We start from the raw sequence: 25,597 nt of genomic DNA, 5'->3' as shown, positions 1-25,597 counted from the left end.
TGGTTTTCAAAGAAAAAACCAGAACCCTGCAAGAGAAATGCAAACTCCCAGAATCCGCCGTGCTGTGAAGAAAACGCAATGCTTTATGATCTTTTAAGACACACAAGAGAAGGCTTTCTCCCACCAGATGGGAATCTCAGGCCATCTTGCTTCTTCCTGCTTTGCGTGACCAAACCCAATTGTATAAAGCTTTTAGCTTCAAAGCTGGGTTCTGAATAACATTGGCTTAACCTGAAATTTGAAGCCAGCATTTCTTTGCTTCCCAAGAAGGGGCTTCCTGCCCCTTGCTCCCCTGAAGCTTGCTTCCAGAATGTTAATTCTATGAGCCATGGTTGACTAAGCCCAGCACTGGGTCTATTACATATTATTTGATTTGGAGCCGAAAGAAAAAAAAGATTTAAAGATACCGTGCCCCCTGTATACCTTTGCACTTTTGCCCGTATCTGTCTATATATTTAAGCATACTATCCACGGTGTGAGTTTGGAGTTTCTCCCTGGAATAAAACCCATCTGAGTTTTTCTGTAGCCTGCCTCTAAGACCACAGCCTCCAATTAAGTCAACATCTCTGAAGCGCCACAGAGGGTCACACTGCCTGCCTGGCGGGTCAGGCTTGCCCTTGTGCTGGGGGTGATTTTTTTGTGCTCATCTCTGTAGCTGCCTCTGAGCACATGATCTCTTGGTGTAGCTCATAGCCACAGTGCACCCACTGTGTGCAGCATCCGGAGGCAGTCTGGCATGCCCTTGCCCTCTTGGCAACCAGATTCCTTTTTGCTAGAGTGCTCACCTTGGCTGATACTTGCGCCTGGCCTGGCCTGGTTAGTTTTCAGTTAACTCTTGCCTCTCCTACGGGTGGAACTCCGGGAAGGAAAGGGCTTTCTTGTCTATGGCTGCATCCTTTGCATCAACACTTGCAGAGCTGGGCTGAGGCAAGAGGGGATGGCTGAGTGAAGACCCGTGGAGGGATCCTGATTCGCACAGACCAAATTTGCAGAAGGAAGGTGTTGGTCGTAAATGCTTTGCACAGGTACTTCATCTGGCAGCGACAGAGATGAACTAGCGAATAGCGCAGTGTGAGCACGGGGGGGGGGGGGGGGGCAGCGGCTTGCTGCAGAGATGCGGAGTGGCTAGAGTCCTGAGAACTGGAGCTGGAAAAGTACTGGGGCAGGATGGACGGCATCCTAGAGGAGGAAGTGTGTGCACTTGCAGGCTGTCCGTCCTGGAAAACAGGACACAGGCCAATGAGAAGTGTAGTTTGTGTTACTCCTGGGTTGATTGGGTAACCTGCAGCTAACAGGCTGACAGCAAACACTGTCTTGCTTGGCTCCTGATCTCCAAAGATGCAGTTGGAAGCAGAGTTCAGGAAACAGGGCCTAGGGTTGAGAAGTGAAGTGGGTAATTCTTTCCTCAGCTGCTCAAGTCTGCTCAGGGCTCCTTTAGTAAGACTCAAGTTTTCTGTGGCCTCTGAGCCTGTCTACAGGCTCCTGGAATTTCATCTCTCCCTTTCTGTTCCTCTCCTACCCATCCTCTACTTGTGATTCAAACACAGCCTCTGCCCCTTGGAAGCTCTCTCCCCCCCCCCCCCGCCCCGGCATTCCCTCCAGCTTTACATGGTTACACGCGTGTATTTCTGTGCATTGTTTTATACTCACTGTCGAGCTGTGTGCAGTCACATGTTTGTTTGTTTGATTTCTTCATGGAAGTGGGCTGTCCTATCGAGATTGCATCCCTCACCACTGCATCCTCTCTTGTTTGCTTTATAAAAATTTAATTTGCCAGCTGGAGAGATTGCTCAGTGGTTATGAGTACATGTTACTCTTGCAGAGGTCCCTGCACCCATATCACAACTGTCTGTAACTACAGCTCTAGGGGAACCAAGGCCTCTGGCCTCTGTGGGCACCCACATTTATGAACACATAACCCCTCCACACAGACACAACATCAATACATACACATACTTAAAAAACAAATCATCTTAAGTTTTTAATATTACCTGGTACAGGGTAACTTTTTAAAATATTTACTAAACTGAACGTGTAATTATGTCTTTAGGAGCGTCCTAAGTCTTTTTGTGGCTGTTAGTTACTTGTTTTTCGTTTTTATTCTTGACAGAGAATCTTTTGGTAGGCTAGTCTGGAACTCTCACTGTTCCCGCCTTCGCCTCCTGAATTCTGGGATTACAGGCCTGCACCACACTCCCCAGCAATCCCATGACTTCTTAGGGAAATGTCACTTAGTTCTTTCCCCACTCTTCAGGCATGTGAATGGAGGTGCTTGCTTGGGACAAGTTGGTAGCATCTGGGTCATCAAAGCAGCCTGAGTTCCCTGAGTGCAGCCCATGGGGCCAATATTGACTTAGAGAAAGTCACAGCTGGATCAGGCCAGCCCTTTTCCTGAAAGACTCTGTAGAAGTGGGTCCAGGTCCCAGCTAAGCTGCTTGAACCCGCAGTGCACACAGTGTTCTCAAGGGGCTCAAGGACCTATTGTACATAACCTGAGTTGGCTCCATGCCCCGAACCCTCACTCTGTGCTGGGCCCTACTTGGTGACCAGTGACCTTGTCCACAGGGATCCAGAGTCAAGCCACCCCTCCCTGGGCTTCCTCAGGAGATGAAGCTCCACCCTTGCAGGGCTCTCAGCCAGAGGGTCTGGCTGGCTGGGAAGCCTCTATGCAAGGCAGAGTTGGACCTTCTCCAGAAACAACCAATAGGAGAAAGAGTAGAGATCTTGGTGGGAGTTGGTTTCATTTGGAGTTTGCTGGCTGCCTGGGAGGCAGCGTGCAGACTGGAGAGGTTAGCGGAAGTAGGGAGGCAGAAAGCAATCTCTTAAAAATTGATATGATCTCCATGGCAGCAAGAAACCTGATGAGTGCTCTAGAGTGCAAGGTCACTGGGGCAGAAGTGGCTGGGACAGGATGACTGGACAGAGCAGTTGCTGAGTGGGAGCAAGCTGAGTATTGCAGATGTGCATGCGTGCATGTGTGCGTGCATGTATGCGGGCGGGCGTGCACGTGTGCATGTGTGTATGTATGCATGTGTGTGAAATTTAAAATATACAAAAGATGGTTCAACTCCATTTTTCAAATTAATAATTCATTGTATTTTCTTTGAACTAAAAACACCATCCCCAGAGAGACATGGTGGGCAGCTAACATAGCAGGATACTTTCTTAACTTATGCATCAGAATAGGCAGTGCTTGCAAGTTCTGAAACAAAAGGCAGTTGCGTTATATGCATTATATGCAATATTTCTTTTATATTTGTGCTAGAAAATATGTATACACAGAATACATGTATCTGAACATTAGTAAGAACACATCAAACCATCTTTTCTTCTCTGTTTTCACAAAACACTGTGGACATCAGGATCCTGCACCTTGCTCATTCTTCACATAACCGTGGATCCTGAAGGTTTTTGCATCTTGGTTTGTTTGCTGTTCACCGCTGCATGGTTTTCCATTGTTCCAGTAATGCCACAGCTTGTTTAGCCAGCTCCCTATGAATGAACTTGGGTTGTTTCTAGCCTTTTGTTCCAAGAGCCTTGTGCATCTATCACGTCCATATACATAAGCCAGCTGTAAAATATACTCCCAGAAATGCAGTCTCTCAGGGACAGCGCACATGGGATTTTGACAGTTTTTTTTGTCAAGTCATCTAGCACAAGTGTGTGACTAGAATTGTACAAGTGTCCTCCTACCTTCTGAGAACACTGTGTTGCAGACTGGGCACGATGGTGGTGACAGATGCACAGGGTGAGGTACAGAAGGGGCGACAACACCTGTGACTAAGTCCCTGACTCACCCTGAGCTCAAATCCTTGGGCAAAGAAACTGTGTCATTTCCGTAGGCCTGGAGTTTTCTTCTGCGAAACAGGGGGATAGTAATATCCTGAGTTAGTTCCTGTTTTTATTTCTGCCACGCAATTCCTCAGGGCAGGTAACTTTGTGAAGAAGCTCATGATTCGCAAGTTCAAACCTGTGGTGCAGGCTCAGCCTTGTGTGAGTGTGCACACGCTTGTGTGGGAGATGAAAGAGCTGAGATGAGGAGGAGGAAGAGGAAGCAGGAGGAATAGGCACCATGACCTCCTCCCCTCCACCCTTTTACACACTCACTCACTATCACACTTGCAACACAGAAGCACTAGTAGCACAAATACAAACCATGGCACATGTATGAGGGGTCTGTGTGGAAAGTAAGGGACAGAACCCCTAACAGACGGGCTTTGCAGTGTCTAGCGTGTGATCATGAGCAGCTGGCTCTGCAGTTAGCAGCACGTGACCTTGTCCCGCAGCCCCTGAATCCCTGTCATGGGCAGGGCTGGAGGGTCAGTCCGGCCCCCTCCCCAGTCTCAGGGTCTGGCCTTTCCTCTGTGAGTGGCAGAATAGCCTCCACTTACCCTTTCTCTCTCATGCTCACCAAAGGTATCCAGGAGTCTCCAGTGCCAAACGGCCACTCACTTCCAGGCAGAGACTTCCTCCGGAAGCAGATGCGGGGAGATCTGTTCACACAGCAGCAGCTGGAGGTGCTGGACCGCGTGTTCGAGAGACAGCACTATTCAGACATCTTTACCACCACAGAGCCCATCAAGCCAGAGCAGGTACGCCGCGACTCCTGTCCATGATCCCTGCTGCCACCGTGCAGGCCTGGGTCATTCCTGGAAGCAGGGGCATCTGTATGGTGAGGCTGAGGGTCTTCGCAAAGTGGGCTTTTTGTTGGTGTTGGCCAAGCTTGGCTGGTCACAACATCCCACAAGGCCAGGAGAATTTGCTCAGGGGGCCTCTGAGGCTTCTTGGCCTGCTAGCTCTGTCTGTAGCCAGCCACAGAGGCACGTGATTCCTGTGGTTGCTCTGCTGCTAATGAATGTCTGCTTTCCCAGGGCTCTTTGGATAGGGGTGTATGTGATGAACTTCTGGGTGACTCCAGGTGGTTTTGCCATTCTGTCAAGTTAGGAACATGATCTAGATATATAGACTCACTTTGTGACCTTGGGCTCACAGTAATGGAGTGTATGGATGATATCTCGTGACGTTTGGCCTGTGCTTGGCATCATGGAACTCCTGGCAGGTGTGGCTAGGCCAGGCATGGGGTCAGTCATCAGAAGGCCCTGCTCTGACAGGTAAGTCAGACACCAGCCTTTCTTTTATGACTCTCTCTGAGATGAGGAGATTACAGACCATTTAGGCAGTTTGCTTTCAGATGGGGAAACTGAGGCCCATAGAGACAAAGCAGCTTGCCCAAGACTGCTCAGCAAGTATTCACTAAGCAAACACTGGCAACTGTCTAGTACGGGGAAGGCACAGAACCAGATACCATGTGCCCATCAGTGAGCAGATAAGCTTGGACTCACCCCCAAACCTGCAAATTTGTAGAAGAATCACAGCTTGGCACTAGAGAGATGTCTAAGTTCCTGTGAGACTAGCCAGCTTGGACACTGCCATGGTAAACAACAGTAGGGGATATGGGCGTGGAGGAATGTGTCTGGCAGAACGAATGGCAAGGCAAAGGCCCTGAGGTGAGGTGGAGAGACCAGGAGTGGAAAGATCCAGTGTGACTGAGATTCAGGGAACGGTGGGAGGTGATGCTGAAGAGATGAGCCTGGTCGTACGGACGGAGAGAGGATGTTGCTCATTCTCTTACAAGTTAAATGATCCCTCCCCTGCAAGAGACATGGCCATGTGCATTGGGCAAAGCTGACCCCGTTCCAGAGCCTGGGTTTGTGGAGGAGACTCTCAGACAGCCGCCCTCCACTGCTGAGTGTTTCTGAGAGCTGGTAAAAGGCACATTTCATCCGAGCTCTGTGAGACATAAATAAGAGACCAAGGGCTCTGTGCCCGGCCTGGCTTTCCCACACAAGGTTGCCAGCTTCTCCATTAAACCAGAACGAATGAAACACAGACACTGAGTGTCAAGTCCCTCTGCGTTTCATAGGAGTGTCTCACAGAAGTCCTGAAGTTCCTCTTTATCCATGTAAATGTCTGGGAAGATGGGCCCAAGAGCAGGCATTCACTGGGAGGCATCCCAGAACTGTCCAGGCACCTCCTCGCTCACTCTGGAGCTCGCTGGTCCAACACATTTCCTGCATCTGAGCAGTGGGCCCAGAACAGTGCCAGACTTGCAGGGGGCAGAGGCACAAGCCAAGTGTCGTCCCTGTCAGTTCTTTCGCAGAATGGTGTGATGTGAACTCAGGAGCCACAGGCCTGAGAAAGCTCGATGGAGGATGTGGAATACTGAAGAGGGGGAGGCATTAGCTGTGAGGGCTGCACCGAGGGCCACCGTATTGAGGAGGGAATGCCGCATGGGATCCATACGGGCTCAGGAGGAGACGAGGCCCAATAGGGAGGAGGCCTGAGCTGCGCGGGCTCTGGGAAGATGTGTTTCTATGGTGTCCTTCAGAACGCTGTGGCCTGGCGCAGGCCTGCCTATGAGTTCCGAGGCAGGATAATGACTGACTCAGTGTTTTCTGGTTAATCCGCTCCACCTCTCTGAGGCACGCCGTAATGAGGAGAGATGGAGGGTGAGGCTGGAGGGCGCCCTGCACACAGGCAGGCACTGGACTATGAATGACACACCCTCGCGCCCTGTTCCCAGTCACTAGGGACAAATGATGACTTGAGCTGAGCAAGGGGCTGCTGCAGGGTAAGACACGGGCATCAAGGGTATGAGCTCCTCGAGCCCCTCCTGCTCACTGTCTTCTGAATGACTGTTCGTGGGCTCTGCCTGTGACCCTTGTGGTCCCCCAGAGTGGTAGTGATGCCAAGAAGTGGGCCCCTGAGCTGCTGGCCGTGGAGACTGGCCATCTCATCCACTTGCCAGCAAATCAAGTGGCCTGCGTCTCTGTTAGTGGCCTGCCACAGGGCTTGTTGTTACTTTCACTGAATGATCTAATGGGGGCTATAAAGAGCTTGTCCTGACTGAGGAGCTGGGACCTTGCTTTGAGCCCTGCCTATGCTCTGTTGAACTCCTTGCTTCTTTTTCTGGACCTTGGTTTTCTTATTTGTGTAATCACGGTGGACAATGACAGCAGCTGCAGCCAACTGACAGTAAGAACCAAGGTTAGTCACCTCTGCGTGACAGGGACTGAATGCAGCCCACACTGGACCGTCCCTTTAAATGTCCTCCAAGCGGCTGGGTCATACCGCTAAGGCCCTGTTTATGGATTTGAACTTTGAAATAAAGTGTATACCCATTTTCAGGCCCAGGATGGTTGAGGCCACAAGGCTAGAGTCTGACCTCAGGCTCTTCCCTGTCTTCGTGTTGTTCAAGATGGTGTCATGGGTCTTTGTGTTCCTGGAGGGTTCTGGGATCTGTTCCTGGACTGGCTAGTGTTTGCCAGGCCTTCCTCAGACAGTCTGTGGGTCATTTCAGGACATACACGGGCCTGACAGATTACCCATCCCATTCGTGGGAAAAACATCAATAACTTAATGTCAGAGTGGTCCCGAGGTCACCGTTGGGAGCCTTTCCTGCTAATTTCTGCTCTGAGTGGGTGGCCAACTTGGACTCTTTTTCAAGGGAAACTAAGAATTCCCTTTGCCTTGGTGAAAGAGGTTAAGGAGACTCACTCTGGGGCAACGAAGCACTCCCTTCTCAAAATGGTTATTGAAAAAGTAGTTCTGTTTTCCCTAGATGACGGGTGAGTGAAAGTTACCACAGAGCAAGAGAAGTAGGGGGCAAAAAAATCTGCTGATGTGAGTGCATGCATGTCTGTGTGCGTGCATACGTGCATGCATGTGCGTGTCTGTGTGTGTGTGTGTGTGTGTGTGTTCACGGCTGTGCGCAGATGCACATGTGTGTCCAGCAGTGGAATCTGTTTCAGTAAAACTCAAGTTGATGCTGGCTGTCACTGTGGTGGGCACTGGCTCTGGCAGAGTGGGTCCCTCCTCCGGCCACCGAGAGGACGCAGCCGATTGCAGCCTGCTGTATTTACCCTCGGCAGACTATTAACCAACACTAGGCTATTAATCTGGCTTTTGAGCCTTCACTAAAGCCCATAAAAGCTCACAGTTGTCAAATGGAGTTCATTTTAATTTCCTTTCAATCACAGTAAATTATTCAGGTGATAAATCAGCTGGAGCAGCCTCCTGGCTGTAATAGAAACCCTAATTCCTGGCTAATTATCCAGCCCATTGCTGCCAACAGATCAATACGGGAGCAAAATGGAACGGGCCCAGGGCCCTCCCTCCCATTGGGGCAGAGACAGAGAGACAGCTGGGGACGGGGATGTGCTGCTGACCTCCTGGGAAGTTCAAAGGTCGTGGGGGGTTAAATCAGGAGATGGCCTGTTCCTTGTCTAACAGAAAGCCACCAGAAGTGCCTCCTGTTCTCCGGAGCAGCTTTGCCCACTGCATGGTGGCCCTTCTGTCGGCCAGCAGGTGGACTGGTTTCTAACTTTGCCTGCTCCCATGGGCATCCTCCCCATGGGAAGCGGCTGGCTGTTGGCATCACCCAACAAGCCTAATCTTGGTCTTCAGGGGCGGACTCAGAAGCTACTATGAACCAGAATAGAGCCTGGACATTGGGGAGGGATGTGAGGCTCTGGCTTCAGGGGGCTCGTTTTCCTCCCTGGTGTATGTGTGTCCTGTCGTGAGGAGGTGAGGAGGGATAGGGAGACGGGTATATCAGGCCACACTCACAGGAAGGTTCCTTGGGATATCTGGAGGGCTGGGCAGATCTGGGCTTGTGGAGACGGTACTGTTGCCTGGAAAGGGTGTTCTGCACAGCTGGAACAGCATGGGCAAAGGTCTGGAGGATGCCAGCATGGAGCTGGACTATCATCTGAGTGACAGGAGGTCAGGGACTCAGATCCCAAAAAAGATCTACTCTTGTGAGTCACCCACGGCCCCCTAAACCCACACCCCCTGTCTCCTGTGTGACTCACAGAGTGCTAACTCTTACCGTAGAATCATAGCCAGTGTGTGCTCACTGCTCACCACGGGCCGTGGCAGATTCAGCAAAGAGCCACTCGATGCTTCTTCCTCCCACAAGAACCTCCGTCACCCCACTATGCAGACGGCACAGCAAAGGGGCCAGTGAGACAGCTGTACCGTGACTTAGCCAAGGGAGCACAGCAAGCCCAGAGTGAGGATGAGAAGTGAGCACTCATTCCTAGGCAGGGAGCGACAAGAGTGGAGGGACTGTCTGTGGCAGGGCGAGGTCTCGCTCCCCAGTGTGAAGAAAGAGCGGTACGGACGACTCACACACGACACTTGCTGTTTCACTTCAGCGTCTCCTTGTCTTAGGATTGAGAAGGAGTGTCCAGTAGCTCTTACTTTCTAGGTCCCTAAAGGTACCCAGTATGCCTAGACGACCCTCTCTCTTCCCTTCCTGTTGTCATCCTTGCTGAGAGCCCCACGTGTGAAAGTGACCTGGGTCTGGGGACTCAGCCTTATTGGCATGCTGTGTAGACACCGCCCCGGAGACACCCATGTGTTCCCAGGCAGCTTTGAAAACACTGGGCACACTTCTCTCTTCCCGTGGATCAAGTGGAAGGGTGGATTCTCCCCAAATCATGTTGTCTGTTTCGCGAGGAAAGGGAATTCTTGGGGGGTGACCAAGGGAGGTGTCACAGAATGAAAGTACGGGGCCCCCAGGCTTCAGGAATGTTTCTCCAGGGTTTCTGCATCTGTGGTGCTGGATTAGACCGGGCCATCCTTGAGATTCTTTTAAGCTTTAGCGTTCTGTAAGGTATGAAATTAATCAGAACCCACCTCTTATTTTTATTTTGACATGTTTACATCCCCCCCCCCACTCCTGTCTATTCTACTCTTTTTGATGACAGGCCAATTCCGTGTCTGTGGCGTTTAAGATTACAAGGGAATTGTCACAGTGCTGCCTGCACCTTGCTGGGATGCTCTCTCATTCATGTATTCATTCATTCATCCTGGAAATCTTACAGACAGGCCGTGTCAGTGACACTGGCCACCTGTGCTGTGGTGTGCGGCAGAAAGAAATAATGGCTGACACAGCCTAAGGCCCTGTGTGAGAGCCAACTTGGGTCAAGGTGTTTCCCCTCAAACTACTCTGGCCACTATCTGCAATTTAAAAGAGAGAAACAGTCTGGGGACATAGCTCAGCTGGTAGAGTACTTGTCTAGCATGCATAAAGCCCTGGATTCGGTGTCTACACCAACCCGGGGTGGTAATGCCCAGAATTCCGGCACTTCGGAGGTAGAGGTAGGAGGAGCAGAAATTCAGCTATCTTTGGCTTCATGATGAGACTGAGCCATCCTGGGCCCCACGAGACCCCAGCTCAAAGAATAAAATACAAATTAAAAAGGACGGAAGATCCAGACATTCTTGTCCAATAGCTTGGTTAGTTTTGAAGCCACACGTGGAAGTTCAGCTTAAGGAATTTAGTATTATAAAGCTCTTCAAAATTATGTGAATAAACCTTTCCTGGTTTGCAAATTATATTTAAAATGCACACAGGTTGTTAACACGGTCGGGTCCACTTCCGGTTCCTGTCACCATATTTTGAATGATAGGAGCGCTGCACCAAGAGCAGCAGTAGAATACTTCTGTGTCGGTGGCGGGGAGAGTGGTGTATCCTTAGGGGCTGAAACGAAGAGGGAACATAGAGCTCAAACTCCCACAGCTAGTGTCCTGATGGCCCAGGGTGCTTGTCATGAAGGCCCAGGGTGCCCATCCTGATGGCCCAGGGCGCCCATCGTAAAGGCCCAGGGTGCCCATCCTGATGGCCCAGGGCGTCCATTGTAAAGGCCCAGGGTGGCCATCCTGATGACCCAGGGTGCCCGTCCTGGTGGCCCAGCGCGCCCATCCTGCGTTGTTTCTAGTGAATGAGGGGTTGGAGTATGCTGCTGATGTTGGCAGAGACCTGGCCTATGTGATGTGAGAGTTGTCACCGATACATTGGCAAACCGACCAACATCTGGAAGGCCTGCACCGTCAGTGGAAAAAGCCGTAGGCCAGGCTCATCCTTATCTTGAGAGACTAAGAGTAGAATAAAAGTTTCCAGTAGGAAGTTGAAACCTCAGACCTGTGCTATATCCAGGTGTGGTTTCTCTCATCATACTTTGCATAAGAAACCTGAGTGTAAATTTATACTAACTGAATTATGTCAGTGTAATCTCAGCGATGCCTCAGAGAAGCACGTGGAAACTCGCTCCTCTTGACCCTTCTACAACCACGTGTGTACTCCATACAGAATAAGCCGCAGCTACTAAAAATGATCTCACAATCTAAAAGACGCAAACCTTGCAAAGAAATGCGAGGGAGACAGGAGACAGCCAGAGAATCCGACTTCAAGAACCCAAGAGAACAGGAAAATTAAAAGAAACAGTAAAAACCATTATAAAAGACTAAAATATCTTCAAAAAAAAGATACAGATTAGAAAATCACATCTAGAAATAAAAGTGGTTGGTACCCATTAGAATTAAAAGTTCAATGGACAGGGTAAATGCCCGCTAAGAAACAGCCAAATAGGAAATTAATTGTTTGGGAGACAAGAGTTGAGGAACTAGAAACACAGCAGAGAAAGGTAGAGTGGGGAGTGAAGTCATAAAATCCCTGAATTCACCCTAAGCACCACTCTGCACAGGTGTGGCTGAGGGTGTAGCTTGGTAGTGCAGTGTCTGCCTGAGATCTTAGGGTTGATTGCTAGCACAACACACACACACACACACACAGAGAGAGAGAGAGAGAGAGAGAGAGAGAGAGAGAGAGAGAGAGAGAGAGAGTCCTGAAATGAATCATCACATGTGCACAGAATCCCGGTGAGGGGGAGGTGGAGCCAGGCAGACCTCTGGGGCTCCCTGGCCATCGGGTCACACCAATTTGGGGAGCCCCAAGACCCAATGAAAGCCCCTGTCTCTACAAGGTGGGCGGAGGAATGGCATTTGAGGGTGACTTCTGGCCTCCATGTGCACCTGCACACACATATGTGCTTGCACACAAAGACATGCATGCCTTCAAGCGCAGCACTCAGATGTCTCTGAGTTCGAGGCCAATCTGAGCTATACAGAGAGGCCCTGTCTCAAACAAGCAAGTGAAATAGAAATAAAACCCCGCCATGTTGTTAGAGGAAGAAAGTAAAGAATTACAGATATTTCTGGTCGGAAACTGTGTAAACAGAGAATGAGGTTTAATATTTAATGTGCTAAAGGCTTAAGGTGCACCTCCTGGCAAGTCAGCCACACTCCGGGAGATGGCCCATCCCAGGAGTACATAGGCGGCATAAGCTGGAGTCAATAGGAGATTGGGAAAAAAAGGATTGGAAGTTGAGGGGGTAGGGAGGAGGGAGTGGATCTGGGAGGAGTTGGGGAAGGAGTGGGGCTCAATATGATTCAAATGCATTACGTGAAATTCTCTAAGAAATAACCTTCAGGGGCTGGAGAGGTGGCTAAGAGGTTAAGAGCACTTGTTACTCTTGCCCCCACACGGTGGCTCACAGCCATCTGTAACTCCGGTTCCAGGAGCTCTGACATCCTCTTATGACCTTCACAGGTATCACACACATTTGATGCACATGTATGCAGACAAAACACTCATACACGTAAAATAAAGTCAGTTAATCCAGAAACATTAGAAAGGGAGCATTTGAGTATTGAAGGGAGAGGAGAATTATCCAAGTCAGGAACTAAGCTGCACAAGGAAGGAAGCCAGAGTGAATGAAGATGAAATAAAACCTATGGTTTTTAATGTTCTCAACTGGTCTAAAGCCAGTGTAACTAACTAAAACTAGTTTAAATTAATAATAGTGACATGGGATGGAGTGATTAATATAGATTGATTATAGATACAGGAAATGAATGCAACAGTGTCCTGGGGGCAGGAGGGAGGGAATGGGAAGTGCCTGTACTAACCTACCAATGAGGAGAAATGTCACTTTGGAGGTAGGTGTAGCGTTATAACTGTGTATTACAAATTCCAAGGGAAGTACTGTAATTTATAAAACTTCCTAAGAAGAATAAGGGAAGTGTTAACAGAAGAAGCAAAATGGAATCATGGGAAAATGAATAAAGCAAGGGGAGGGTGGAGTGAAGAATGAGACTATAGAACAGGAAGCTATAAACAGTAGATATCAGTCCAGTTCTGTAAGAACCACTCTGGATGTAAGTGGTCTGAATGGGCCCATCAGAGGATGGTGAAGGGCAGAGTGCGTAAGAAAAGCCAGGGGACCCTACAAGAAGGACACAAAACTTAGGAGAGAGTAGGTTTTATGAAGTCATGGTAACCAGTATAATGGCAAATTAAGAATAATCTAAATAAGATTATTCAATAAGTTATATTGACTGTCAAAATCATGGCTAGTTTTGGGGATTTAGACACAAGTAGAAGAGGAGATAATAATGGCAGGCAATACTGACAACTACAGCATTCCAAGGTCTCATGCTGACCAGGTGGAGGGCAGACATGTGAGGGACTGTTGGGGGCAGAGGAGTAAATTCAGGGTTCTCTCTAATACGTGTTGTTAGATGTGACAGAATGCGTGACTTCCAAACCAGAAGAGACAAAGAGAGACACAGAGGATTCTCAGGAAATCCAAAGGAAGATAAGAGGAGGAAGGAAGGGCACAAGGAAAATGCAAGACAAACAAGAAGTTAGATCATAAAGAGTAGAACTATATGGAAGTAGTCAAATTAAAAACTTTCAGATCATAAGTCATGTGACATAACCAAAGCATACAAACATGCTATTTATAGAAAGCAACTTGAAACAAGATGGAACAGAAAGAATTCGAGCAATGAAATAGATAATATAGACCCATCAATGCTAGCCAGAAAAGTTGCCTGATAATAGCATCACCAGAGAAATAAATTCTAAGGTCCCAAACCTCCCCAAAGACAAAGGAGTTGTTTTTAATGATAGCAAAAACAACTCCAAGGAAATTAGCAGAGCAATCCCCAATTTCTACACTCTTGCCCACAGAGTCTCAAATATCAGAAGCAACAATTACTAGCCCCAAATTCCCCGATATCGTTAGGAGACTTTAACAACCCAAAGAAGCAGTCATGCTGACAAAATGCTGGCTGGGATATTTGTAGGACTCAAGCAATGTAGTGAATGAGCTTCACAGACAGCTCGCACCAGGGCCAAGTCACAGAACCACAGGCTCTACATATGGTGACAGAATTTAGAGGACTGACAGCTCCCCAGCTGGGACAGCAAGTCTGAGCAACTCCAGCAGCTCATCCTAGACAGAGTGTTCTCTGATCACAGTGCAATAAAGTTAAAAAAAATGCATAGTCCAGGGACTGGAGAAGTGGCTCAGTGGTTAAGAGTAGTGGCTGCTCTTCCAGAGGACCTGTGTTCAATTCCTAACAACTTCATGACAGCTTATAACTGTCTGTAACTCCAGTTCCAGAGAATCCAACATACTCGTACAGACAAATGTGCACATAAAGTAATAAACAAATTAATTAATTAAAAGTAAAATGCATAGTCCAAAGAAAACATATTTGAAGATTCAAAGCAAGGTCCAGTGACATGGCTCAGTGGGTAAAGATGCTTAAAACCCGATGACTCGAATTCCATCCTGGGTACCCACATGGTGGAAGAATGGAATTTCTACAAGTTTTTCTGTGATTTCCATCTGTGTGTTATGACAACTCAGTACTCACGCATGCATGAGCACACACACAGACAGACACACACACACACGGTAATTACAAACAAAAGGCATTCCTTTCTTGGAGTCCTTCCTACTTGTGAGAGTACTATTTTAGCGTTTCTTTCATTTTTTTAAGATTTATTTATTATGTATACAACATTCTGCCTCCATGTATGCCCGCATGCCAGAGGAGAGTGCCAGATCTCAGTACAGATGGTTGTCAGCCACCATGTGGTTGCTGGGAATTGAACTCAGGACCTCTGGAAGAGCAGCCAATGCTCTTAACCTCTGAGCCATCTCTCCAGCCCTATCTTAGCGTTTCTCAATAAATCTTCATTTGATTTGATCAAAACAACAATAAAAACAAACCCAGAAACACCCAAAATAAGCATCCTGAAAAAAAAATCCATGTGCCAAAAATTTTAAGTCCTGGTGGAACACACACACACACACACACACACACACACACACACAAAATGAGAGTATCTAGCCATGCATCTACATCTACACCACAGCTGAGCAATGAAGCAGAACAGCACCTGGAGCAGACCGTGACCTTGAAAACATTTATAGAACCCTCTGTCTGCTTACCTGCAGACACATCTCACTATGTGTGCGTGCAGTGCCCTCAGAGGCCAGAAGAAGGCATTGTATCCCCTGGAACTGGAGCTATATATGGCTATGAGCCACCACGAGGGTGCTGGGAACAAACCTTGGCCCTGTGCAGTAGCTGCTAATGCTCTTAACTACTGAGCCATTTTTAATACAGCCCCTGGGTGCGTTTTTCCCCCAAAGGTAAAAGTCTAAGGAAAATTAGGAAGTCTCAGAAAATTAGAAAATGGCCAGCAGAGTCTATTCCAAAAAGGTCTATCCCAATAGAGTCTATTCCAGAAGGAATGTAATACATTGTAAAAAATCCAAATGGTAAGTCAGTAATATACAAAAATGGGAGGCTGTCTTCCTGTTCCTCACCTAAACTGCCCCCCACAATGCCAGCGTTAACAGTCGCTCACACCACCCAACTTCTCCACCTCCAAGCTTGTCCTTCAAGGAACTGGAGCTGTCTGGCCCGGAGAAAAGAAAACACAGTGACTACCATGTCTGACTCAGGAAGGCTCCCGTGGGAGCGCAGAAGAAACAGGTATCTTTGTGGTGCAAGAGACAGAACCAGGGTCTCAGGGGAAATCAAGAGAAGTGACTTATGTCTTCTATCTTGGGGAAGTGATGGAATTTTTAGTCATGCCTGTGTTCTGAGCTGAGGACCATCACCTGCTGCAGCCTGGTATTCAAACATCTGAGCTGAATCTGACAGCCCCGGGATCTGTGAGGAGACTGGCAGCAGATGGCTCTTGAGCGATGACTCAGGGAAGTTCAGGGCAGCTGAACGCCAAGTGAAAGGTCTGGAGGAAGCTGGAGCGGTCAGGTGTGTGTGGAAGATTGACGTGGGCAGGTGAGCGGGGACCTGAGGAGGTGTCACAGCAGACAGCAAGGTGTAGTCGGGTAAGGCTACACGGAGCCTGCAGACCTAGCCATGTTCAGACAGCCCCAGAGATAGAAGGGAGGCGTGCCCCCCATTGGGGAGGGTACCAGTGACCTGGCACTGTTCCAGCCTCTTACACTGGTTGTGAGCTTCCTGGAGGAAGTGCAGTCTTACTTGCAGCGTCTGCGGGAGCCTCCTGCTTTTGGGTTTGGTTACTGATTCCCATCACTTCCTGGCAAGGGTTCACTTTTCTGCCTTCTTGAATAAAGGTGTTTAAAGATGCTCGAGTACCAGTGCTTTCACCTCAACCTCCTCACGTAGGGACAGTGATAACCTTTGTCACAGTGCTGTCTTGATTAAGTGAGATGAGTGCAAATGGGCTTAGTAGGGTCTCTCTAGAAAAGAGTGCTAGAAATCCCAGCAGGTACGTGTTGTTTTTGACTAAATCTCAACGGTTTGACTTTACTACCAATAAAGACTCCAGAGCCAGATGCTGGGGTGAAAGCCTGCTAGTTCAGAGAGAGAGGAAAGCCCCTAGCTGGCCTTCCTCCTTAGCCAACATCCCAGAAGCCTCCTGTCTCCTCCATTGTCTCAAACAAAACTCTTCAAACTCAGTGTCCCTACCTTCTATGCATCTCTCTATCCATCCTCCTGACTCCCTCTTGCTCTCTATAGCTTTTTCATAAATAATTTCATAAATTATTTAAAAAAATAATCCTGCCAACTGGTTGCTTCTCTGCCTTTGATCTATGGTTGACTTTGTTTAATCCTGTTAAAAATATTCAGGCAGAAAACTCTTGGATTAAAGATGTGTGCTAGGGCACCACAACTAGAAAACAGGTTTTTTCCATAAATAATGCAATCTCTGGCTTCACAGTATGATCAGATATCCTACAACAGATAGGGCAGGGTGGGGCAGGATCTAGTTTGCATCAGAATGCCTAAAACTGGGGTGGAGAGGAGCACTGGTCCAGAGGTCCCATCTGCCTGCAGTGGTCCAGGGGCTCATCTGCCTGCACTGGTCCAGAGGTCCCATCCCCCCTGCACTGGTCCAGAGGTTCCATCCCCCCCCCCCCCGCAATGGTCCAGAGGTCCCATCTGCCTGCAGTGGTCCAGGGGCTCATCTGCCTGCAGTGGTCCAGAGCTCATCTGCTTGCACTGGTCCAGAGGTTCCATCCCCCCTGCAGCAGTCCAGAGGTCCCATCCCGCCTGCACTGGTCCAGAGGTCCCATCTGCCTACACTGGTCCAGAGGTCCCATCTGCCTACACTGGTCCAGAGGTCCCATACCCCCTGCAGTGGTTCAGAGGCTCATCTGCCTGCAGTGGTTCAGAGGTCCCATCCCCCCTGCAGTGGTCCAGAGGTCCCATCTGCCTGCAGTGGTCCAGAGATCCCATCCCCCCAGTAGTGGTCCAGAGGCCCCATCCCCCCTGCAATGGTCCAGAGGTCCCATCTGCCTGCAGTGGTCCAGAGGCTCCATCCCCCCTGCAGTGGTCCAGAGGCTCCATCCTCCCTGCAATGGTCCAGAGGTCCCATCTGTCTGCAGTGGTCCAGAGGTCCCATCCCCCACTGCAGTGGTTCAGAGATCTTATCTGCCTGCAGCGGTAGAGTCTTTGTGCCATTGAGTGGCTGGGGCTTTCTCCTCCCCAGACTTTCTCTGCATTTACTGGCTACAGATTATACAGGCAAACGAACTCAGGCTTCTAGGGGAAATCCTGTTAAAGCAATAAAAATAACAATTTGTACCACTTTTAGGACTTCTGCTGGAGGAGCTAAGAAACCCTTGTAGTAAATTATTAATTCTGGTTGGACATGAATAGTTCTAGTTCTGCAAACAAGGGCATTCCTGTTTCCTTTCTGGAGAAACAGGGGACATGACAAGCGTTGGATATTGCTCAAAGCGGAGGGGCGGGAGGTGCTATAAACTCAGAGGAGAGATTCAGAGGGGCCAGCCAGCAAGGCTTGGAAGATCCCTCCTGGAGGAAGGGAGGGAGCTGTTCCCAGAGACGCTTGTCACTGTCACTCATGCTTGGGCTGCACTGCACGGCCCACATGGCAGGGCCCTGAGGAGAAGCCAGGATCAGCCTGGTGTTGGAATCTAACCCTGCACTCAGGAGACACTAGGGGGTTACTGATCCGTACTCTGACCCCCCCAGAGAATGTCTAAACAATGCAGACAGGGCTCCCGCCTGCCCCAGCCTACCATCTGGGGGACTACGCATAAAGCGGTGGGGAGGACAGTGAGCAAGGGATTGTCACATGGAAAGCAAAGGGGAGGAACATGAGTGACATGTGTGTGCTCTGTCTGGGGAAAGGGAGGATACCAGTACCAATCTCAGGATCCTGGACAGGCCAGGTAGCCTTGCTAAGTCTCAGTTTTTCTGTCTACAAAATGGACATAACAAGAGTGAGCTTTCATGAGCTGTGGATCCCTATGAAGTGGAGAGACTATGCCCACCATGTCATGTGTGTTCCGTTTTCATTACTGCAGTTATTATTTGTCTCCATGCTTTATTTATCTTGTGTATGTGCACATGTGGAGGGTGGAGGACAACCTTCAGGAGTCTTTTCTTTCCACCACATGAATCCTGCTTATCAAACTCAGGTCACCAAGCTTGGTGACAAATGCCTCTTCCCGTTGCATCATCTCACTGGCTCCTATTTTAGGCTCTGATTTGGGCTTTCTTTTTTTCCCCCCTCTACACCTCTCTGTATTTTTTTTGCATTATGTGAGCTCTCTTCAGCCTTTCCTGGGACATGAGTTATGGAGCAATTGAAGTTAACCAATTTGGCAATGCTCAATAGACTAAGAGTTGTTGGAAGACTTCCTTGTCCCTCTCTAAGTTTTTCTCTTTCTTTTGGTTCAGGGACTTTCATTATGAAAATTCTCTTGAGATAATATTTACTCTTTTTCCTTGGACAGTGATCTAAGTCTTTGCCTTATACGAAACCATCTATCTGCAGAGGTGTGGCTTGTGGGTGTGCAAGCGCGTGAGGGTTGAACTAACTCACAAGCTCTCTCAGCTAGGTCTCCAAGAACGTTGAACGCAGCAAATGCGATTATCTCCATGGCAACACCAAGTTCTGGCTTTGAAAAGTCGCTCTAGGTGTGTGAAACCCCAGGCTCATGCCCTGGAGACCAGGAGTGGCCATTTGAAATGAGGAATGGGAGATGGGACCAGAGCCACTGCCGGTGGGACACTATGAACCAGTCGGGTGGGAAAGTGTCTGGGCACACCCTGGACCTGCACCCATCCCAAGGCCATGTCTCTGGGAATGCATGCTTTGGTGGTTCTGTAGACAAACCACAATCCTACAAGGCTGTGTGATCCTGGTGATATAACAGAATGCAGAGAAAAGAGTGTAAATCCATGGAGCTGGGGCAGGGAGAATTGAGATGGAGAAGAATAAACGGAACTAGCGGGACTGGGGCATCTGAACTGGAACAGGTTCTTCCCAAGGACACAGAGAGCCCCAGATGTGACAGTTGGAGGCTCAGTGTGGAGAAGAAGGGCTTCGAGACAGGGCTGGCAGGAACTTCTCACTCTCTGGTATGTTGCAGCCTCACCAGACCGACCAGGCTACCCAGGTTAGGAGCTTTTACCGCTGCTCCTTCCGTGCTCACTCACTTGGGGAAAGCCAGGTTCCACCATGTCTAGTGGCTGCCCCGCTGAGTGCTCTGTCTCAGGCACAGGCATGTGTAACATCGCAGTCCAGGGTGAAATTGTGCTGTGTGGTCACGACACTGTGCTCAGTTTCCGCGTCTGGAAGTGAGGAAGTAGGACAGAGCCCAAGACAAAAGAACGGGAGCCGCTGCTCTGGTCCTGCTGATGGAGCAAGTGAGAACCAGAGAGACACAGAAGCATCTCTTGATGCCTCTCAGTGGCATGCATTGCTTTTCCTGAAACCCGAGTTCTGATTTGAGACCACCCACCTGTCATCAAACAGTGTCCCCAGAACAAGTGTTTCCCTTCCGTTTTTTAAAATTATTTATTTATTTATACATATGAGTGCTCTATCTGCATGTATGCCAGCATGACAGAAGAGAGCATCAGATAGAAGAGGGCATCAGATCTCATTATAGATGGCTGTGAACCATCATGTGGTTGCTGGGAATTGAACTCAGGACCTCCGAAGGAGTAGGGAGTGCTCTTAACCACTGAGCCATCTCTCCAGCCCTTCCCTTCAGTTTTCACCTGAAACTCAGGGAGGTTGGGAATGATACCACCAAATCCATTCCAGCTCAGACACTCTCTGGGGCTGCAGGACAGATCCATGAGAGAGCCTGGGCTCTTCCCTCAGCCTCCTGGGCACACAGATTCACATACCAGGTGTCCACTGCTGAGCAGGTGTCCTGCAGAATCATGCCACCCAGATTAGGTGATGCAAGGGTTATCAAGACAGGTTCTGAAGGACCTATGACTGCAGCTACGGCTCAGTACCAGTCCTCAAGATACTTGCCCATGGCCACTTACCTGTATAACAGTTATTTTTCTCTTTAAAACTTTTAGCTGCGGCTGTAATTTTCTGTAATTCTGGGAAAGCAGGAAGATTGCAAGTTCAAGACTTGCCTGGACTATATTATAACAAGACCCTGTCTCAAAAACTAAAACAAAAATTTATAAAAGCATAACACAATAGAGGGTATTGCAAAATAGTAAAACTTCGAAATACTACAAGCATGCAGCAAAAATTAAGCCTCTCCATCTTTTCCCTCCTCCCCACCTTTTTAAATGATTAATTACACCCCTAGGAGATAGCCCTATTATCAGTTGCTTCTATATTTCCTAAAGACTATTTATGGGGTGAGAGGGTGAAGGGTGAGGGGGTGAGGGAGACATCTCTGTGTTTGTGGGAAGGACACAGTGCTGAGTTCAGTCCCTAAAACACATGAAAAGGGTCAGACATGCTGGGAGGAAGATCCCTGGGGCTCACTGGCTAGCCAGAGTAGCCTAATTGGCCAGCTCCAGGACAGTGGGAGACCCCCCAAAACAAGGTGAAAGGTGCCCGAGAAACATAGGTGCAGCATAGCTGCTGTGACCTACTTCGGAACACAGATGGTAGCACACTGTGTACAGTGTTCTATTTTTGCTGTCTTCTGTTAATGAGCGTTTCTTGGGATTGTTCCACAGAGATAAAATACTGCTTTTTGGAGCTGGTGAGATGGCTCAAGGGTAAAGTCACTTGCCACCAAGCCTGACCACCTGAGTCTGATCCAGAGTCCACACAAATGGAAAAGAAAATAACCGTCTCCTGCAGGTTGTGCTGTGACTGCCATATGTACATTGTGGCATTAATGTGCACACATACACACACTACATAGATGTTGTTTTAAAATGTGCTGTTCCTTTCTTTACTTTAAAATTTGAAACAAGGTCTCATATAGCTCACACTGGCCTCGAACTTGCTAATATAGATGAGACTGGTCTTGAACGCCTTACCCTCCTGCCTCCACCTCCCCGTGTGCACCACTGCACCCAGCTTTGCTTTGTTCTCTTTAATAATTATAATAGCATTCTGCCGTGTGAGCTATCGAAGGTTGTTTAGGATGTGTGCTTTTGGTTGCTTCTGATAGTTTTCTTCTTAAAAGTCTATAATGAGCATTTCCCCCCATGTTTCTTTATGTCTGTGAGAGACTATCCTGGCATATGTTCTCAGGGGTAGAATAGCTGGCTCGGTATATGTGCATTATGATATTTTTCTTTTTAAAAATGTTTTGTTTATTTATTTTTGAGATTGTAATTTAATCACAACAGTTATCCCTTCTCTTTCTGCCCCCCAAACCCTTCCACATATCCTTCCCCACTTTCTTTCAAATTCATGACCTCTTCTTCCACTAATTTTTATTACATGCATATATATATATGTTTATACATATATATTCCTAAATGGAACTTGTTGAGTCCATATGATGTAGCTTGTGTATGTTTTCAGGGTTGACCATTTGACATTAAATAACCAGTTGGTGTGCTCGTCCCTGGGGAGGACCACCTTTCCACTCACAGCTTTGCCTGTAGTTCCTTGTGTGGGGTTGAGGCCTTGTGGTCTTTTCCCTATCGAGTCTGACAAGTTTGTTGGTGTTGTCCTTCATCAGCTCTTGTTGAGCAGTCATGTTGGTGAGACTTTACCAGCATTGCTTTTGATGTACTAGGAGAGACAGCCTCACAGCAGACTCCCTGATCCTCCAACTCTTACAACCTTTCCACAGCCTCTTCCACAATGTCCCCTGAGTCTTAGGTGCAGGAGTGTCTTATAGATGTATCCATCGGGATTGGGCTCCACAGCTGTGCATTTTGATTGTGATCTCCTTCAGTAGTAAAGAAGATGTTTCCTTGATGAGAGGAGACAACTATTCTCTCTCTCTTTCTTTTTTTGAGACAGGGTTTCTCTGTAGCTTTGGAGCCTGTCCTGGAGCTAGCTCTTGTAGACCAGGCTGGTCTTGAACTCACAGAGATCCACCTGCCTCTGCCTCCCAAGTGCTGGGATTAAAGGCGTGCGCCACCACTGCCCGGCAAGACAACTGCTCTTAACTGTGGGTATAAGGAAAAATGTTTATAGATTGTGGTTATGGATTATGCTGGTTTAGTGCATTGAAGGTTGTAGATTCTCCTTCAATAACCATGATTTCATTAGCACTGAGTAGTTAGCTAGGTCTGCAGGACCAGGCATGGTCTCTCTCTTGTTGAGCAAGTCTTAAGTCTCATTAGAGAGCAGTTGGCTACCGTTACGGTGTGCATGCCACTGCTGTGTCCGTACGTCATCATGCCATGCTGGTTGTAGATGTGGTTCATAGGTGCCATAGCAGGGTAGCCTGTCAGTTGCCTCCCTCCTATGGAAGCTTGCGTGGCATCTTCTGCTACCATGAATGCTGGTCTTCAGGGAGGATGCTTTCAGGTCAGATCCAGCTCAGGGGTTTTTGGGCTCTGTGTCTGAAGTTCATGATGTCTTCCTTCAGCAATAGGGAAGAGCAACCTTCCACCTTTGAGGGCTAGCCAAGGGCAACATCAGTAGGCTGTATGTTCTGGGGCTCTCTTAGAAAGTCCTGACCAACAAACCAAAGAGGGCCTCTCATGTCTGGGGTTGGGGGTTTTGTTAGGTAGTCTTTGGCTCTTGGGGGCAGGATTATGAGCCTCGATGAAAAAGGCTCATTAAAGCTATATATGTGTATTTATTCACTGAATCACATGCATCATAGCTGCTTTTTAGGGTGAATAGTTCTTAGAATAATTCCTGGTGGCTTTTTCAGACACCCATATTGTTATTTTGCCCACCTCTTCCCTTCTCTTGTATTTACCTCCCACTCCCTTCCCCAAGGAGCCTCTCTTTTTCTCCATTTCTCCTACCAGAACACCGTGAAGTTTTAAACATAGATTTAAACTGCTCCCCTATGAGACTCATGCCCCTGTGTGAGAAAGGCCTGGCTCTAGGAACTATGGCTTCAACCTTTTGAGTCTGGAAGACGAGAAATGAGATGTTGTGGTTTTAATTTGTTCTTTTTTGACTGTGAGTAAGGTCGGCTCCCCCCCCATACACTTTAATTTTGGAAAAATTACAGAAAGTTTTCAGAAAAGCTGTAGAAGTAGAACAACCAGTTCCCACATTCCTGCCACCCAGTTTCCCCTAGCGTTAATGTCTGGCTTAACCACAGCTCAGCTCATTTACCAAAACTGAGAAACCAATGTTGGTACAATACTAAAAACTAAACTCCAGGCTTTCACTTTTGAGCAAAACTAGGCATATTTTGGTGAAAGCAAGGCTTGTACCAGAGCCCCTCTCTTTCCTGAGTTCAAGGGTACCACACCTTAAACCTTCACATCATACCCAGCACTTTATGCTGTCCACTCAAGCCTCTAGAGGTCAGAAAGGCTGGACTCCATGGAGCAATGATTACTGTTTCCTCTCATTTTGGGAAACAAATACAGCGTCTGCTGTTAAATGTCCAGATAGGCTCTTTGTTCCATCAGCAAGTGCCAAAGCCTGGAAGTAGGATGCTTCATCCATTAGAGTCTCAGGGAGACAAGTGGGACCACGCAATATCTCCTCTCTACGTGCACACTGAGCACAGGGCAGGGATGGCTGGGCTGACGCTCCTGTCTGGAGATTTGTTGCACATCTGGCTAGAGATTTCTCAGGGTGTCATCAGGGGGTAAGAGTAGCAGAAGAGGACCCCGGGGCAGGAATGGAGAAACTCCTTTCTCCAAAGGCTTTATGGATACCAGGCCTCTGTGTAAGTAAACAAGGCACTTCATCACACAACCGCATTGCTTTCCAGAGGCACTGGTCATTGTGTCCTTATCGGGGAGAGAAATCTGAGGAAGAAGCTGAGCCAGTGCTTGACCTGGCTTCTCCTAGAGAGCTCTGTGTGCTCCCTCTCTGTGCAGTCTGTGGTCTGCTGTTCAGGGTTGCCTGCAAAAGCACAGGGTTAGGTGTGTTCCACAGAGGAGGAAGTTGAAGCCTGGAGAGGTGAGGCCACTGGTCTGACAGGAAGGGCTGGCGTTCCCAGCCAGCCTCGCCATCTGTGTGTGATCCGCCTCCGGCACAGCTGCCTGCAGTATGACAGAGTCTCCTGGGTGTTTTTGAGCTGCCGCCACCCCATCGGGGACAGCAGCTCTTCTGTGCCAGTCCATTGCTGACTCCTCTTTGGGGATGTACCTCTGCCTGCCCTTTTCAAAGCTGGGTTTCCGGGCACTTCCCATCCTCTTGTTACCTGACTTCAGGATATGTCCAGAGCCTGGGTTCAGAAACTGTACTAGGTACAGAGGAGACGAGGAGGAACATGGTGGATAAAAGTAGCTGCCCTGAGGGAGCTTCCATTCTCCGGGAACAAAGAAGGCATCTGACCTAGAGGCCTAGAAACTTCTGCGGGTCTAAGTCGATTCTCCTTCCTGCTGGTCTCTGAGCATCCTGGTGTTTCCTGGGACAGTGGCACGTTCTAGTGGCTGTTCTAGAGGCTCAGGATGTTTTCTCCCTGGGGGCCTGGCATTATGCAGTGCTCCAGTATGTCACCATGGGCTGAGGGCAGGTCCCCAAGCTGTTCTTGGGGCTCATGTGCGAATGCACGTGATTTACCGTGTCTCACCGCGCCACATGTCTTTAAAATTACAGTGCCCATTTCCTGCCGAAATAATTTTCACAAAGAGTGGCTCCTATTACCACAAGAGGCGTGCAGACGTCATGATTTATTATTATTTATGGTCCCAAGGCCTTGTTTATGCAAGACGGGTTAGGTGCGTGCGATAGAAATGCCATTATGCAAATGACATTGAATGTCCTTACTGCGCCTAAATAATTTTTGTGTTGGACGATTAAACCTCATCTGTTATTGATATGGGCTGCAGTCGGGCTATTACAGAGTCCCAACAGTACTTACTCCCAGTAATGGGAAAATTGAGAGAGAGAGACCAACACAATTGCCCCAAGTGGGCTGTGATGGTCTGGAAGGAGCTAACACCTCTGAGGCCTGAGCAGAGAGCGCCACGGACTCCTCGGGATAAATAAGGCAGGCAGTGCAGGCAATAAATTAAGTCCGGGTTGGAGTGGGCGCCTTAGAGGATT

General features: G+C 48.5%; 1 protein-coding gene across 1 annotated transcript in view; it reads left to right on the top strand.

Annotated features, from left to right (window-relative positions):
- The window catches only part of Pax5 (paired box 5), a 164,450-nt gene that overhangs the window by 52,464 nt on the left and 86,389 nt on the right, over positions 1-25,597 (top strand). Inside the window, 1 exon segment of the mRNA XM_038347799.2 lies at positions 4,417-4,592. Within this exon segment, the coding sequence (XP_038203727.2) occupies positions 4,417-4,592 (176 nt within the window).

Source organism: Arvicola amphibius, chromosome 11 (genome assembly GCF_903992535.2).
Source record: "Arvicola amphibius chromosome 11, mArvAmp1.2, whole genome shotgun sequence".
Lineage (NCBI taxonomy): Eukaryota > Metazoa > Chordata > Mammalia > Rodentia > Cricetidae > Arvicola > Arvicola amphibius.
Note: the sequence above shows the minus strand (reverse complement) of the source record. Positions and strands in the feature narration are given on the sequence as shown.